This window comes from Zeugodacus cucurbitae, chromosome 6 (genome assembly GCF_028554725.1).
Source record: "Zeugodacus cucurbitae isolate PBARC_wt_2022May chromosome 6, idZeuCucr1.2, whole genome shotgun sequence".
In the NCBI taxonomy this organism is placed as follows: Eukaryota; Metazoa; Arthropoda; class Insecta; order Diptera; family Tephritidae; genus Zeugodacus; species Zeugodacus cucurbitae.
The window spans coordinates 72,511,317-72,526,553 of NC_071671.1; the positions used below are offsets into that span (position 1 = coordinate 72,511,317).

The window sequence follows — 15,237 nt, forward strand, 5'->3', positions numbered from 1 at the left end:
TTTATGTGGACTCGGCCGGTCAACAGCACCTGAGCGGCTATGTTGGGCTCCTGATGCTCACGTTTGCAGAAAAGCACAATGCCACCTTGCAGTACCTCTATCCAGTAATACCAGGAGAATTAATACATTTGACGGTTCTATTACAGTTTGTCGTAAATAATTCGCTGGACGTGGCAATCACATTGATTCCCTTCGCATATACGAGGAATGACATATACCCATTATTAACATACCCGCTGGAAGTAAGTGGTTGGTTTATTGCATTACCTTGTCCACAGCCACTAGACTACTCCGAAATATACACGTTAGTCGTTACTGCAGAAGTAGTTGGCCTTTTGATGGTATTCAATTTTATCTTCTCGGCACTGGAATCTATTATTAAGCAGCAGTTTTATAAAAGAAGCGATCACATAAATTGGATAGACATTTTGGTCAACGAAAATATATTTCGGGGCATTTTCGGTCTCTCATTTCTCACGAAGAGACATCCGGTGCTCTCAATGAAAATGCTGTATGTGTTTCTTTTCCTACTGGGCTTGTTCGTCAACAACATGTACTCGGCGTACTTTCAAACCCTTTTCACCAGTCCACCCCTAGAGCAGGAAATATTAACATTCGATGATATGCGAGCCCGAAAATTAACGATAATGTTTGACCGCAACGAAATCTCTTCTGTGCAGGAATCATTTGGCTCTAAATTCAATAGAACATTCAAAGACATATTACAGATTGAGGACACTAAAATATTTCAACTTCATCGGAGAACATATGACACCACTTATGCCTATACGATGCCAGAGCCGCTTTGGTCCATCTTCGAGGCACAACAAGAAACTTTTGAGCGAGAGCTGTATTGCTTAGCTCCGACGTTAAAATTATTTGGTTCATTGATGCTGGGCATACCCCTGGCCGAGAATTCCTACCTCAAGGATCCACTGAGTATGATGACCCTACGCGTCGTTGAAACGGGACTTTTGGAACACTGGCGTACAGTGACATTCCTAGATATGGCAGCAAGTGGCCAATTGCAGCAGGTGGGGCCAAAGACGAGGGAAAAATTCCACAATATCAGCATCCAAGATATGCAGTTACCATTTTATTTACTGTTATGTGGCTTAAGTCTGAGCGGTACCGTTCTCATTCTCGAACTTTGTATATTCAAATTAAAGAATAAACAACAAGCGAGGAAATAAGCTCAAAAATAAAACATTACTAACAGCATTATATCTTCTTCTATCCCGAGTTCATTTGAACACGAACTTATCTATGAACGTGGGACACATTATATATATATATATAATACAATTGTTATTGAAAGCGAAATAACAATAGTATGCATATTAATTATAATTATTTTTTATTATTATAGAAAACATATTTCTAGTTATCATAACCTCATAACTATTCTAGCCTATCCTTAAACTCCTTCCAAAGCAATACAAAGTACTGATGAGCATCTCTTGCGGCTGCTTTTTGCTGAAACTTCTCATTTAATACTTCTGCCATGAAGCAGAGACTACCAATGGTAATACCAAAGATATACATCAACCAAATGTAATGGAGATCCTGAAATCGTAGAGGCTCATACCGCTGAGGTTTGGTGATATCCTCTAGGCTAAGCTTTCCCGCCTTGATCATTTCAAATAAACTCATCGCAGTCCAGTGATCCCAGAAACCATAAGCCTGCATCTCCAGCAAATAAGTATTGAAGGCCGCACGATAAACACTATTCTCAGCCAAGGGCACTGAGAGCAGAATTTGGCGATGGAACTGCACCTCCTCAGAAACGCGAAATAGACGTTGAGAGAAATAGCGCTGCTGACGCTCGACCATCGCCCACATTTCCGAATGTGTGGAGTAAGCGAAATTTGTGTTGAGGCTCTTCCGGAGAGTGTAGAAATCTCGCAGCTCGGGTATAATGAGCAAAATATCATTGTAGCTCTTCATAAACGACCCAGGCATGAATTTTTCAAGTACCTCATACTCTTCTAGCGGTATTACAATTTGTATGCCGCGAGATTTTAGATCATCAAAGCTATAGATTTGTTCACCCGAAGGTGGACGATTAGCAAAGGCATGCAGTTGTGCACTATAAACCGTGTTCCATATGAGACCCTGTAGAAAAATCAAAAAATATAGCAAGTAAAACTTGTAGTTTCGTTTACGGCGAAACTCAAAGGAGAGCCCGATAACGCCACGAAATATTTTATCATTGAAGATAACGTCATTGTACGCTATCTCTTTTAAACCTCGAGCATTGCTTTTGCGATCGTTGATGATACAAGTGTAGAGCAGTGAGAAAATTACGAACACCATGACGTCTATTATCAACGTGTTGCTCCGAAAGATGTACTTGTAGATTTGATAGCGTTCAATATAGCCCGACCGCGGCAGCATTGGCATCCAGTTGCTTATCTCCACAATGTCCGAGAATCCGTAAAGCGACACATTCTCTACAGGCATTTGCAAGCCAATCGGCAGATCCAACTCGTAATTACTTGTCAGATCTGCCAAGATGGAGATTTCGATACTCGCGCCCACATTCACCGGAGTTCTGTAAGTGAGAGTGGCATTCAACATGGTGGCGAAGGTGGAAATCAGGTGATACACATAGCCAGAGCTGCGCTTTTCACCTTGATCAGCTGTGTAAACAATGGAGCCCGGTTCGGACTGTGACGGCATGGTGCGTAACTCATAACCCTGCAGATCACTGAGCCGATTCGGATAGTATACGCTGGGCCACTGATAAGTGTCCACGGTGAAATTCGGAAAACGACTGAAAGAATAGAAAAGTCCGGTCGCCGGAAAATCTCTAAACACTGCGAGCACATTCAACATTTGTTGTTGGTCACAGAAAGTGAAGAGCTCCTCTAGATCATCCGACTGCGCTGCAGTGATGTTTTTCAGCAGAAATAATATTCTCACTTCCCGCATATGCTACAGACTCTCAGCCATACCCTCCAGCAGATTCAAGTCCACAAAATCATCGAGACACACGACGCTGAGCAGCGCGCGGTTGTAGTGTGCATTCAAGTAGATTGTGTAGTTCGCATCGAAGATGAGTTTGGCCGTGAGGTTCGCTGGCCGCCAATCGGATAGGTCAGCAAAGCAGTCTGCGGTCTTTCGACGCCACAACAACAAAGTGCTGAAGTAGGACTCCTCTTGAATGGCTGCAACCAATATTTGTGAGGAGATGTTACGATCCGCTACACCGTCCATGTCTTGCAAGATTCTGAGCTTAGCGGAGGAGCAAACAAAAGCCATTAGCATGAACACTGGAAAAATTACTATTAACTCTGCAAAGTGCATTTTGATGGGGTTTCCGAAACAGACCAACTAATACAATTTGCCTGCGTGGGATACCTTTTATATTGTTTTACATAGAAGCAGGTTTTAGTGCTCGTATGACAGAGTTATTTTAAAATTCAGTAAGCTAATATAATAAATTTGTATTGAATAATTGCGGTTAAGCAAGCAAATGTTATAAACAAAAACAATAAAATGCGATATAATGGCAAATATCATTGCAATTATACAGGGCGCCTGCAAAAGAAGGAATTCTCAATTAAAATGTGTTGTCCTGATAAGAGCCTCTGTCTTCTTATCGAGGGAAATTCTAATATTCATCAATTCTAAATTATGTACATATATATAGTCTTAATCCCCAGTGAAATCCCACACCGAGTTAATTAGCGTTAATGCGTCAAGTTCCTCTATCAATACTTTCAACGTTATGTAAAATAATGTCAAATTAGTATAAAATTTTTCCTACAAATTAGTTTTTTTCATATGCTTCATCGGCACTACCCAAAAGTTGCCAAAGTTCGCATTTATTTTATAACGGTGTGTGCAATGGGCGGCGGCACAAAGAAGAAATCTGATGAAAAATGTTGCCAATTAATCTTCCTTGCCAATAAAAGAGCCCAACATCATTATGTTCATTTTCAATGTAACCTTCACTTAGGAACCCGCTGGGATAGCTCGCGTTTTGATGAGTCTTTAGCAACCCGAGACATAATCATTAATTTTTGTGTTACGTAATGGGTATACAGAGATTGGCTGCATGGGTGGTGGCAAATACAGGGCTTCCTCATCTGATACCACCTCGGGATCTAGACTGGCCGAAATGTGAATTTTGAGTTGAGCTTAATGTGGCGTTCCTATTAAATTCAGAAAGGAACAGCCATTTTACCAAATTATATCACCACCAATAAAGTTAAACAATAATTTGAAAAATTGGTGTTCAGGTCAACACAGTTTTATTGCACATAATGCAGTCCAAAATCATATGATTGTGGCAATAAAGTATGCGACAAGACATGCATGAGTACTTTTACATACCAACTAACAGGGATTGTGTGTCTTATAAAATATGATTCGCGATTAAATCATCAATTGTTTTGCCTTTTATTTGCGAAAAGAGTCAAGTTCGGAGTTGAATAACAACAAAAAGGTTCAATGTTTGAAACAAAAATACTATTTATAATTGTGTGCGATTAGTAAGTTTTGTAATGCTAATAAATTGGCGTGAAAAATAGCAAAAACAACACAACTATGTATGCCAACATTTTAGAGACAAACAAATCCCAATAACAATGTACTCGCATGTGTACTTTCACTTTTTATTATCAATAACAAATCGCTGACCATTGTTAGAAATACAGACACTATGATACGGATGTCCTACAACAATGAAATAAGGCGCTAAAGAAAATTATATGACATACATATACCCAATATATATGAACTTATGATGGGCCCAGTCATCCGTGGAAAAGAAAAAGGCCTCCTTGAAACAGTTAGAAGAACTAACGAACAGATCTAAATACAATAGTTAAAAATCAATTCGGATACCGACCAAAAATACGTTGACAAATGAGCCGGAAACAAAATTAAATATTTTTATAATGACAGTAATTTACAATGAATTTGTTGGCTCTGCTCTCTTCATTAAAATTGAAACAACAAACATTACTGTCAAAGGCAACACTTTGTAATGGTGTTGACAGCTCGGATTCGAGTGACAAATGAGTTTGACGGCTGAATTGTTGACTGTCGCCACATTCTTTGACATCGACAGTGACAGTCATTTGCCCTTTGCCGCCCTTCTCTCCTCCACAATACACAACCATACATTGTGGGAGTGGAGTGTAAAGCAATTGTCTGCTCAAACATTGGCAAGAGCCGCATGTAAGTCCCGTTTATTCGTTTATTTGATTTGCCTTCGTTTTTAGTCGTGCCGCACGATGTGTATGTGTGTGTGGCGTTTATACAAATTAATCGTTTAATGGAGTTGACAATTAATAGCTGACACCTGATTGTCAAATGGCATATGTATGCAACTGCCGTCAGTTGCTAACTCCTAAATAGTTCAGTATTTTTCTTGCTTATTTGTGCATATTCATGCGTTTTGAGTTTGTATTGTTCCGTTTGATTAACTGCATTCGATGAATTGGAAGCAACTTGATTATTTTTAAGGGTTTGAAAACTTTTTTAATAAAAACAGAATCTTTCGAACAAAAATCATTGATGTTGGAACTGGTCTACCAGTAATAATAATTCTAGAGATTTGTGGGATGGGTTCATTACTTATGAGTCATGACCGAATTCACCACTTAAGGCTTTTCACAAAAGCTACAACCTTAGGTATTTCAATTGAATCAAAGTCCACAATAACTACAAATGTTTAATTGTCTGTAAGGTCACTCATTAACTCAGAAAAATGAAAAATCAAAACAATAACCATTATAAAAATATATAAATATATAAATATGTATATATGTATGGTGCGTGTAACATCCCATTAGTCGCTTTTAACGAAAGCGCATTATAAATGAAAACAATTTGTTCAAGGTTTGACCTGTCGAATCAGCAATGGCCGTCCATAAGGCAGCAGCGAGCAATCAATCGCTCAATATCAACGATGTGGGAGCAGTAGCGAGCGACCGCTGAACGAAGACCCAATTTGTGTGGCGCAACGCCGTCGCAGCCCGCTGTAATTATCATCGCTGATCGCATTTCGCATGTAATCGCCGATAATGGCAATGATGAGCAGTCAAATACAGCAACGTGTTATTCAGCGCTTTGAGCTCTTTATCGAGCCTACCAATACGGCCTAGTGATTACAATGTGTGTGAGGGAGGAGGTTTTGCGAAGCTTGTTGGAAATGTTTCAGTCCAAAATAACTAAATTCAAAGTGAAGAAGTGCTCTCCTCACAGAAAACGGAGTGGTACAATTGCTCAACCTTTAGGCTAGGAGGAGACGAGACAGTGGCAGCCACTACAGCTGAGGAAGTGTGAAATTAGACACCAGATTATTTAAACGTGAAAATCAGAAATTCACCGAAAGTCTTCCCATGACGAACCTTTGATCTCTCTGATATGCTTCGATTGGTTATTTCAATATTAAAGTCATAAGCGTTTTCCATTTTGTTGTTGTTGCTGTTGCTGTTGCAATATTCTTTTAATTTCTTAGTAGTTGCATGCTTCATTTCGTTAGCTATTTACATTTGAATAACAGATTCACCGGTCGACTGACACGTTCAATAGCCAATGTCGCTGCAGCACTTCGGCGGCTATCAAGCTTTGCTTCAAGAGGTTATTGCTTCCTCAAATAAAAATGCACAAAAAAATAAACGAATTCAAAACAAAGTAAATGCCAGAGACTCAATTAAAGTTGCACAATATAGAGTGCCTTGGGAACCATTTTTTGCTCTTGCACAAGTGTGTATGCGTTTGTATTGTAGTTGTTGCAAGTATGTTGTTGCAATTAATGGCAATCGGAAATCATTGAATGTGCTCGCATTCGCTTATGTTGACTTCATACAGTTTCTGTCTGCTGTCTTGACAAGCAAAAGTTTACTGATTTTCGATTGAACGAATTCGGAACGTGAATTGCGTAAGCTCGGCTTGGTGGCAATAATGAGATGCCAAACTCGTTTGTGCATCTCGAACTGTAACAGGAAACGCTTTGACTGACATTGAATTCGTTCCCTATTGCCTCTGATGTCTCAGTGGCGCGCGCATTGATTTCGGATATATTTCAGTCAAGTTTCTCAGAGTTCAATCATCTTTCCTTCCTTCAAATGGTGAATACTGATGGACGAACGCTGAATGGGCAGTTCCTCATAGACTTGAAATTCAATGCCTTACATATGATATATAATACTTTTCAGGGTCCGAAAATAGTTCATAATGTACCTTCTGAAGGAAAGACTTCGGACAGGTCTTCCTCATTCCTTGTGTTACTAACTATTTTTTAAATAGGCTGCTTAGGGGCTAGCAGACACAATTAGCTTTTGCAACTAATCTAAGTATTATGTAATTCCATTGCGAGGCTACTTTGCCGTCTTTGAGATATTTCCAAATCAAGTGAGCTAAGCGATACGCATAATAAATGAGTTGACATTGAGCCACAGGGAACAGCTGCGAACACCTCTTTTACGGAAAGTAGGACGAAAAAGAAGGTAAACGGTTTCAGCTTCGAAAATAACTGCTTTCGCAAAAATGTTGTGAATTCGTTAGTAATTCATCAAACGCTTAGGCAGATGCTATGCAGCACGAGGAAATATTATACTTTGAAAGATTACCAAAGTCGCTCGAATTGCCCATGGGAACTGTATCATTATGAGTCCATGCGTCAGTTGCAGCGCATCACATGCCCTTTCTGTGTGTTTCATATTTTAAGTACCAAATTTTAGGCCAACTTTTGCGCCCGCGTAACGAGTAATCGTAAGCCACTCATTTGCCGTCTTTTAATGCGCGCAACCGTTTAGGAATGCGCATCGTACGCGTGAATGTGTTCGTGGATGTGTGAGATGGCCACAATTTTTTTTTAACTCGTCCAGTTGACGTGTTGCCTCTTCAGTTCGAATGCTAATTAGCCGATTATTATTACCTCTTGCTTTCGAACATGTCTAGACAAGCGTGTGTGTGTGTGCGTTTTTCCAATATTTAATTGCCATAACAAATATTTTCAACGCTTATAAAAAGCAAAGCGAGTGTAGTCATCTAGTGGAATATGCTGATGCCGAAAATTACACAATTCGAAATATTCGAAAATGCCGTGTTTCTAATCGCTTACATATGTGTGGATATGGATGTGGACGGTTGCTGTAACATTCGGACGACGCGTTCACCTATTAATTTCAATGCCAAAATTTTCACATTTTTAATATTATTAAATATTAGCATGTTAAATTAGTATGGTTGTAATCGTTTAAACGTCTCAAACTGCACGCTACGCCAATTAAGCGCCGCTCTTAATTATAATTTAATTATTTTTAGCTTCGTATCTGCGGCTTTGTTTGTTTTCCTTTTCGCTTGCGTTGCATCGTAAATTTTTGTTGTATCTTCATTTTATTTTTGGTTATAAAATTGTTGAGCTGTAACCTTTTGGCATTGATGACGTCCAACTATTACCATTTATAACCCACAGCGTTAATTCACCTAAATACTGCTTGTAAATTGGAACAACAACAAGCGCGAATATTTTGATGATTTCTTCAGTCCGAGTTGAGCGAATTGTTGACGAAACACTGTTTAAGTCGGCGTTGCTTGGCTTGGTGTGAAACGTCGCCATCGTGCGCTCATTGTTTTCCGCCTTCATTGTTCTGCATCGTGAATCGCCATTGTACAGCGCGCCCTTAATTGAAACCTTCGGATTCGAGCCATCAAATTATGAATGCTCTTTAAATCTGGCCAAACACTTATTAATCAGTGTTAGTTCTGCATTAAGTTTCCTGCGGTGCGATTACATTGAAATAGTATTAAATATTTAGCAACAACCACTAAAGCGCCAACATGTCCAAATACTTAAGTGTCTAAAGCTCGAGTACATAGATTCTGTGAGAATGTTACGTAATCATTATACAACTGTAAAGTGATTCTTAATGATGTGACTTATGTAAGGTTAATTGTTACTGTTATTGTTTGAAATAGATCTTACATTGTACGGAATCTAGATCTACATGACACGTAAAAATACATTGAAAACTCTTTGTCGCGGCCTAAACTACGAAACAAAAAAGTTCAAAGTTTTGAAAATCCTCGGCGCAACCAAAACTCAAGATGAATGCATTTCATTACGAAGTGATGACACCCGGTTTTAAAATCGGTTGAAACTCATTTTCCTGTGTAACAACAACCTGAACAAGAACTATGGCTAATAGGAAGCTAATTTTGGGAGTCGCGAGACTCAGCGCCAATCAGACTCTGCTCTGATATCACGGCTGTAATTTAAACAAGTTTACTTATAATACCTATTACATTGTTGCAGTTATTGTAGGCACTTTTGGACTGCTAATTTATGTTGTTGTTGTTGTGTAATAATGAAAGCACAATTTTCCACTTGAGCATTTTAGCCAATAATTGTACCATAAAACTATAATTTTTTTAAAAGGAAATTGCTCCATTTCCTTTAGATCTAAATGATACTGGCTGGAACAGAATAGCGATGGTGTGACTGGTGCAAATTGATGTGATCTGTCAATTCCTTCGTGGCGTCATGAAGCAGAGATTAGAGTTAGTTTTCATCCTACCAACTGATCAGAACGAAAGGCATTCAAAAATCACCCCTTACACTCAGAGTGAACAGTTACTTTTGATTTCTTGATTTCTATTCGATCATTGATATTAAACCGAAGCTAACGTTCTCTATCCCCAGGCTCCCGGCCGTGTAAACATGAAAGCCCAAAAAGGAAATAGTTCATATGGATAGGAGGAAGGCGGAAGACGTGAGAGCCCGTTCAAAATATAACGTTCAACTTTTCAATAAATAATATTGTTCAACTTCAAAAAACTTTCAAGGTCATAAGGTCATAAGGTCATAATAATGTCTAAAATCACACACATCATCACTGAGGCAGATATGAAAAGAAACACACACACTTTTTCACTTCTAACCTCACATATCACAGCATGGGTTTAAGAAACTTTCAGCCGTTTTGGTCAACCGAAAAAATATTATAAATTAGAATCCGTGAATCAAGCGAAAAAGTGGCAAATCATTCAAATGCAGTCGCTATTTGTGAACATGAATGACGATTAAATGTGTGATAAAAATTTGCATATTCACACATCCGAGCGGTTATTATGCACCAAAATGAATGTGTGAAAATATTTGAAAGCTTTTGTTTTCATTTAAATACCGTTCGAACAACAAAAACATATTGTTGTTGTTGCTGTTGTTCATAACTATGCTGTAACTTGTGTGGAGTGTGTGCTGCCAATGGGGACCCCCTGCTGGTGGCTGTCTAAGCAGACTCCTTCCTTCCTTCATTTCACATCTTTTAACCCGTGATTAATGTGTCTAATTAGCAGCAACATTACAACAATATTACAACAACAATACACACGTATAAACTACCTCCAGCTGTGACGTCGCTGTTGTTATTGTTGCCATAAACCATCAAGCCAACTCGGCATTGGGTTAACCTCTTTCCCCAGGTCTGTGTGTGTGTGTGCATGTATGGGTGTGCATTTGGTTAGAGTGAACCTCTCCGCCGGAACTCAATTGTAACGCTTTTGATTAATGCTTCTAATGTTGACTGTTATTTTATATCATTGTTGTTGTTGTTTGTTTGTTTCACTTTCGGTGAGTCTCATGTGCATATGTATATGCGCACTTGCAGCAATTGCATACATGCATAATGGTTTTGTTGTTGTTTTTGTTGTTGTAGCCATATTTGTGACCCAGTATTTTTATTGCCTTATTGCCGGCGGTACCCGCCCCGCGCATGCCACGTAATTACTGCTGCGAGTTGCTAAACACACTCATGTATTACATGTACGTATATGTGTGTGCGCGAGTGGGTGCAAGTTACAAATACGACCGTGCCACTCGCCTCCCACCACCTCCAGTCCATCGTGCGATTATTGCGCTAAGTGTTGCCACAAGTGGTGCGATTGTCGGCGATGATTTTTTGTTTATTTTCATTCATTACTCGATTAATTATTGTTATTGTTGGTCCGCATGTGTCAGTGTGTGTGTGGAGTGGGTTGTATTCGTGATTCATTCGTGAATTAAAGTGGAGCGAAATTAGACTTATTTCCTCTTGGACCTGGAAATGAGTTTCCTAGCCGTGACAATGCATTTGTGCGAGATGGCATTGGGTCCCACCAACTGCCTCGTGCATTGTTATTGCTTTATTTATTTGGTTGCGGGTGTTGTTTGTTTCATTTGTGTTATGGTCGCAGATATGCCGTTATGCAGTTATACCGTTAAGCGGGCATAAAATCTCGCTCAAGTATGCATGCGTACCGCCAGCGTTGGCTCTTTTGTTTATATTTTGTATTTGCCTCCCACCACGCAGTCATTGCTACTTATTTCTTGAGTAATTTCTGTTTGTGTTTTTGTACTTCTTTTTTTGTTTGATTTGAGCCTTTCTCTTCGCACACTACAAGGAAGGAAATAAATTGATAAATTAGACATTCTTATCAACAACAAAAGTTGAAGCACCTCCACTCACACATCCGCCACCATTGAGGGAAGCGTTTTCGGTTTGAAGGTGCCGGCGGTGACAGCATCGCTCGGTTGCATTGCACGCGCCACTGGGTTTACTGTTGACAATTTATGCCGTCGCGATTGCTTGAATTGAGTGAAGATTTCAATTTTTGTCGCAAATTAATAACGGTTACGTGCAAAACAGCACTGGCTTCGGTAAGACTCTTCCTCCCTCAACATGCCAGAATATCTTCTTCTTAACTGGCGTAGAAACCGCTTACGCGGTTATAGCCGAGTCCACAACAGTGCGCCACGCATCTCTCCTTTTGGCGGTTTGGCGCCAATTGGTAATACCATGTGAAGACAGGTCCTTCTCCACCTGGTCCCTCCACCGGAGTGGAGGTCTCCCTCTTCCTCGGCTTCCACCAGCGGGTACTGCATCGAAAACTTTCAGAGCTGGGGCACTTTCATCCATTCGAACAACATGACCCAGCCAGCGTAGCCGCTGTCTTTTTATTCGCTGGACCATGTCTATGTCGTCGAACAACACATACCACTCATCATTCCATCTTCTGCGGTATTCGCCGTTGCCAATGTTTAAGGGACCGTAAATCTTCCGCAAAACCTTTCTCTCGAAAACTCCTAGTACCGTCTCATCGGATGTTGACACCGTCCACGCTTCTGCACCATAAAGTAGGACGGGAATGATGAGGGACTTGTAGAGTTTAGTTTTTATTCGTCGAGAGAGGACTTTACTTTTCAATTGCCTACTCAGTCCATAGTAGCACCTGTTGGCAAGAGTGATTCTGCGTTGGATTTCAAGGCTGACATTATTATCGGTGTTAATGTTGGTTCCTAGGTATACGAAATTATCTACAACTTCAAAGTTATGACTGTCAACAGTGACGTGGGAGCCAAGACGCGAATGCGCTGACTGTTTGTTTGATGACAGGAGATATTTCGTCTTGTCCTCGTTCACCACCAGACCCATTCGCTTCGCTTCCTTATCCAGGCGGGAAAAAGCAGAACTAACGGCGCGGGTGTTGTTTCCAATGATATCGATATCATCGGCGTACGCCAGTAGCTGTACACTCTTGTAGAATATTGTACCTTCTCTATTTAGTTCTGCAGCTCGTATTATTTTCTCCAGCATCAGGTTAAAGAAATCACACGATAGTGAGTCACCTTGTCTGAAACCTCGTTTGGTATCGAACGGCTCGGAGAGGTCCTTCCCGATCCTGACGGAGCTTTTGGTGTTGCTCAACGTCAACTTACACAGCCGTATTAGTTTTGCGGAGATACCAAATTGAGACATCGCGGCATAAAGGCAGCTCCTTTTCGTGCTGTCGAAAGCAGCTTTAAAGTCGACAAATAGATGGTGTGTGTCGATCCTTTTTTCACGGGTCTTCTCCAAGATTTGGCGCATGGTGAATATCTGGTCAGTTGCTGATTTTCCAGGTCTAAAGCCACACTGATAAGGTCCAATCAGTTTGTTGACGGTGGGCTTTAGTCTTTCACACAATATGCTCGATAGAACCTTATAAGCGATGTTAAGGAGGCTTATCCCACGATAGTTGGCGCAGATTGTGGGGTCTCCCTTTTTGTGGATTGGGCAGAGTACACTGAGATTCCAATCGTCGGGCATGCTTTCTTCCGACCATATTTCGCAAAGAAGCTGATGCATGCACCTTATCAGCTCTTCGCCGCCGTATTTGAATAGCTCGGCCGGCAATCCATCGGCCCCCGCCGCCTTGTTGTTCTTCAAGCGGGTAATTGCTATTTTAATTTCTTCACGGTCGGGCAATGGAACATCTGTTCCATCGTCGTCGATTGGGGAATCGGGTTCGCCATCTCCTGGTGTTGTACTTTCACTGCCATTCAGCAGGCTGGAGAAGTGTTCCCTCCTGCCAGAATATAGCCTCACGATATTCAACATTGCCAAATCTCGGCCATTGCAGTCTGAAAGTTCTACAGCATGCAAATATGGGTGTTCAAAAACTTAATATTCACCATCGCATGTCCATCTTTACTAATATAAATATCACTAGGGTATGAATGAGGTCCAAACCAGAGGCTACAAATTGATACCCGTGAATGACGATGTACAACATGCGAAATACCAGAATAATCAGTGTGATTCCATGACTTGCGGCGCCTTACCCAATCAATAAGTGAACGCTTGTCAATCATAATCGTTTTAAATTTGCTCAAGTCTACAAAAAATAAGAGCATAACGGCACACAACGTAACTGTTACCTCGTCAATGGCGTTGCATTGTCAGCGTTCACGACGACGAGCGGAACAATTTCAGAAAACGCTCAACCACAAGTAGCTACGCTTTGCAAAACAGAGCTTCCATCACTTAAGTGTGAGCTGGTGCTCAAAGTAAACGCGCAAATGTGCATCATCTGGCCGCTCAAGGCCAAGCCACAGTCTGTCCATCTGGCAAAGCGAAAGGAAGCTACGGTTACAGTCCACGAGTGCGGGCATTCCAATTCGATGCGACGCAAGTCGACGATTAGCGGATGAACCGGAATAGCGGCACACAATGTGCCAAGCGTTAGCGTGTGACCCGCTCAAGTCGGGTCTATTACACAACCGGCGCCCACTCTAACGACTCGGAGTTCTGTTCGGCGCGAATGATGCTGGAGATTTTATGACTTCTGTGTGTAGAACAGAGCTTGTTATTGTTGTTGTTGTTATTAATGGCTTAAGCAGGTGAATGGCTAAAGTAATTCTGTGGCAGCCACAAATTACGAATTGAAAGCGCGTGTTAGCCAACTCTTTGCTACAAATTGCTTGAGCTATTGTTCAGGTTATTGCCGTTGTTGTGAATCCCGATGAACGTGCCTCATTTGATGCCACTCACTTAGCCACTCTAAAGACGAAAAAATTCAATATTAGGGTGGTCCCTATATTGTGGGATACAAATCAGTACTCTTGGATGGCTAGCACTTTTTCCGTTAATTTCGAACCGAAATGAACCAGCTCCAAAAGAAATGTAAAGAATATAGATATAATTTCGGAGCGAATCCAATGACCAAACAAAGCCATTAAAAAATCGGGCTATAAGTGAAGAAGAGAGATGTTTCCTGACTAGCTGGACTTCAAATGATGCTTCACTGCTGAGTTTGGTAGATGCTGCTCATCTTCAGCTGTTCACGTGACCATATGCTCCGCTCATAAACATGAATAAGAAATACATATGTCGGTATATGTAAGCCAAGTGAGTTCATAATTCTCACATGTGCGCTTTGGTGTGTACGATATGTTACATTGCATTCGTATTCATATCTCTTTGTGGGTTTCCGTAACATCTCTCCACGGTCGCACATTCGTCGTTCATTTCACTAACTCACATAAGAGTCGCGGCAAGTGGATTGGAATGTAGTATTTGCTGGATTGTGTTGCGGTCAACCGAATTGCATAACATCTAATTAACTTTCGAGTGTGAGTTGCAGCAACAACAACAACAACGACACTTGAGACAAATAACATTTGTTTCTGGCGACTGCAGCATAATCTGTTAATCAAATCAAAAATCACACACACGCACACTCACACTCACATATATAACAGTAAATATTATTGGCCAATATGCGATGTAATTACAGTGTTTACAATGAATTAGCCAAATACACAATATGATTCCTCACTGCCCCACTTACTGCGAGTGCCACAAAACGACTTTCCTAAGCGTAGAAAAACACAAAGGAAACCACAAATTTAGGTTTTGAAGATAATTGTAACGAAAACCGAAAACACTTGAAAAATCTATAGGCAATTTTTCAAGT

At 40.6% G+C, this 15,237-nt stretch overlaps 2 protein-coding genes across 2 annotated transcripts; one reads left to right on the forward strand and one right to left on the reverse strand.

The window, feature by feature from the left end:
• The first annotated feature begins 53 nt into the window (after positions 1-53).
• On the forward strand, positions 54-1,193 carry LOC114805372 (uncharacterized). The gene has a single exon (XM_029046291.2). The coding sequence runs from the start codon at positions 54-56 to the stop codon at positions 1,191-1,193; it is 1,140 nt and encodes a 379-aa protein (XP_028902124.2).
• A 208-nt stretch (positions 1,194-1,401) lies between these two features.
• LOC114805373 (uncharacterized) lies at positions 1,402-3,219 on the reverse strand. The gene is made up of 2 exons (XM_029046292.2): positions 2,958-3,219; positions 1,402-2,888 (listed from the first exon to the last, which is right to left on the reverse strand). The coding sequence occupies exons 1-2, from the start codon at positions 3,217-3,219 to the stop codon at positions 1,402-1,404; spliced, it is 1,749 nt and encodes a 582-aa protein (XP_028902125.2).
• Positions 3,220-15,237: the final 12,018 nt, after the last annotated feature.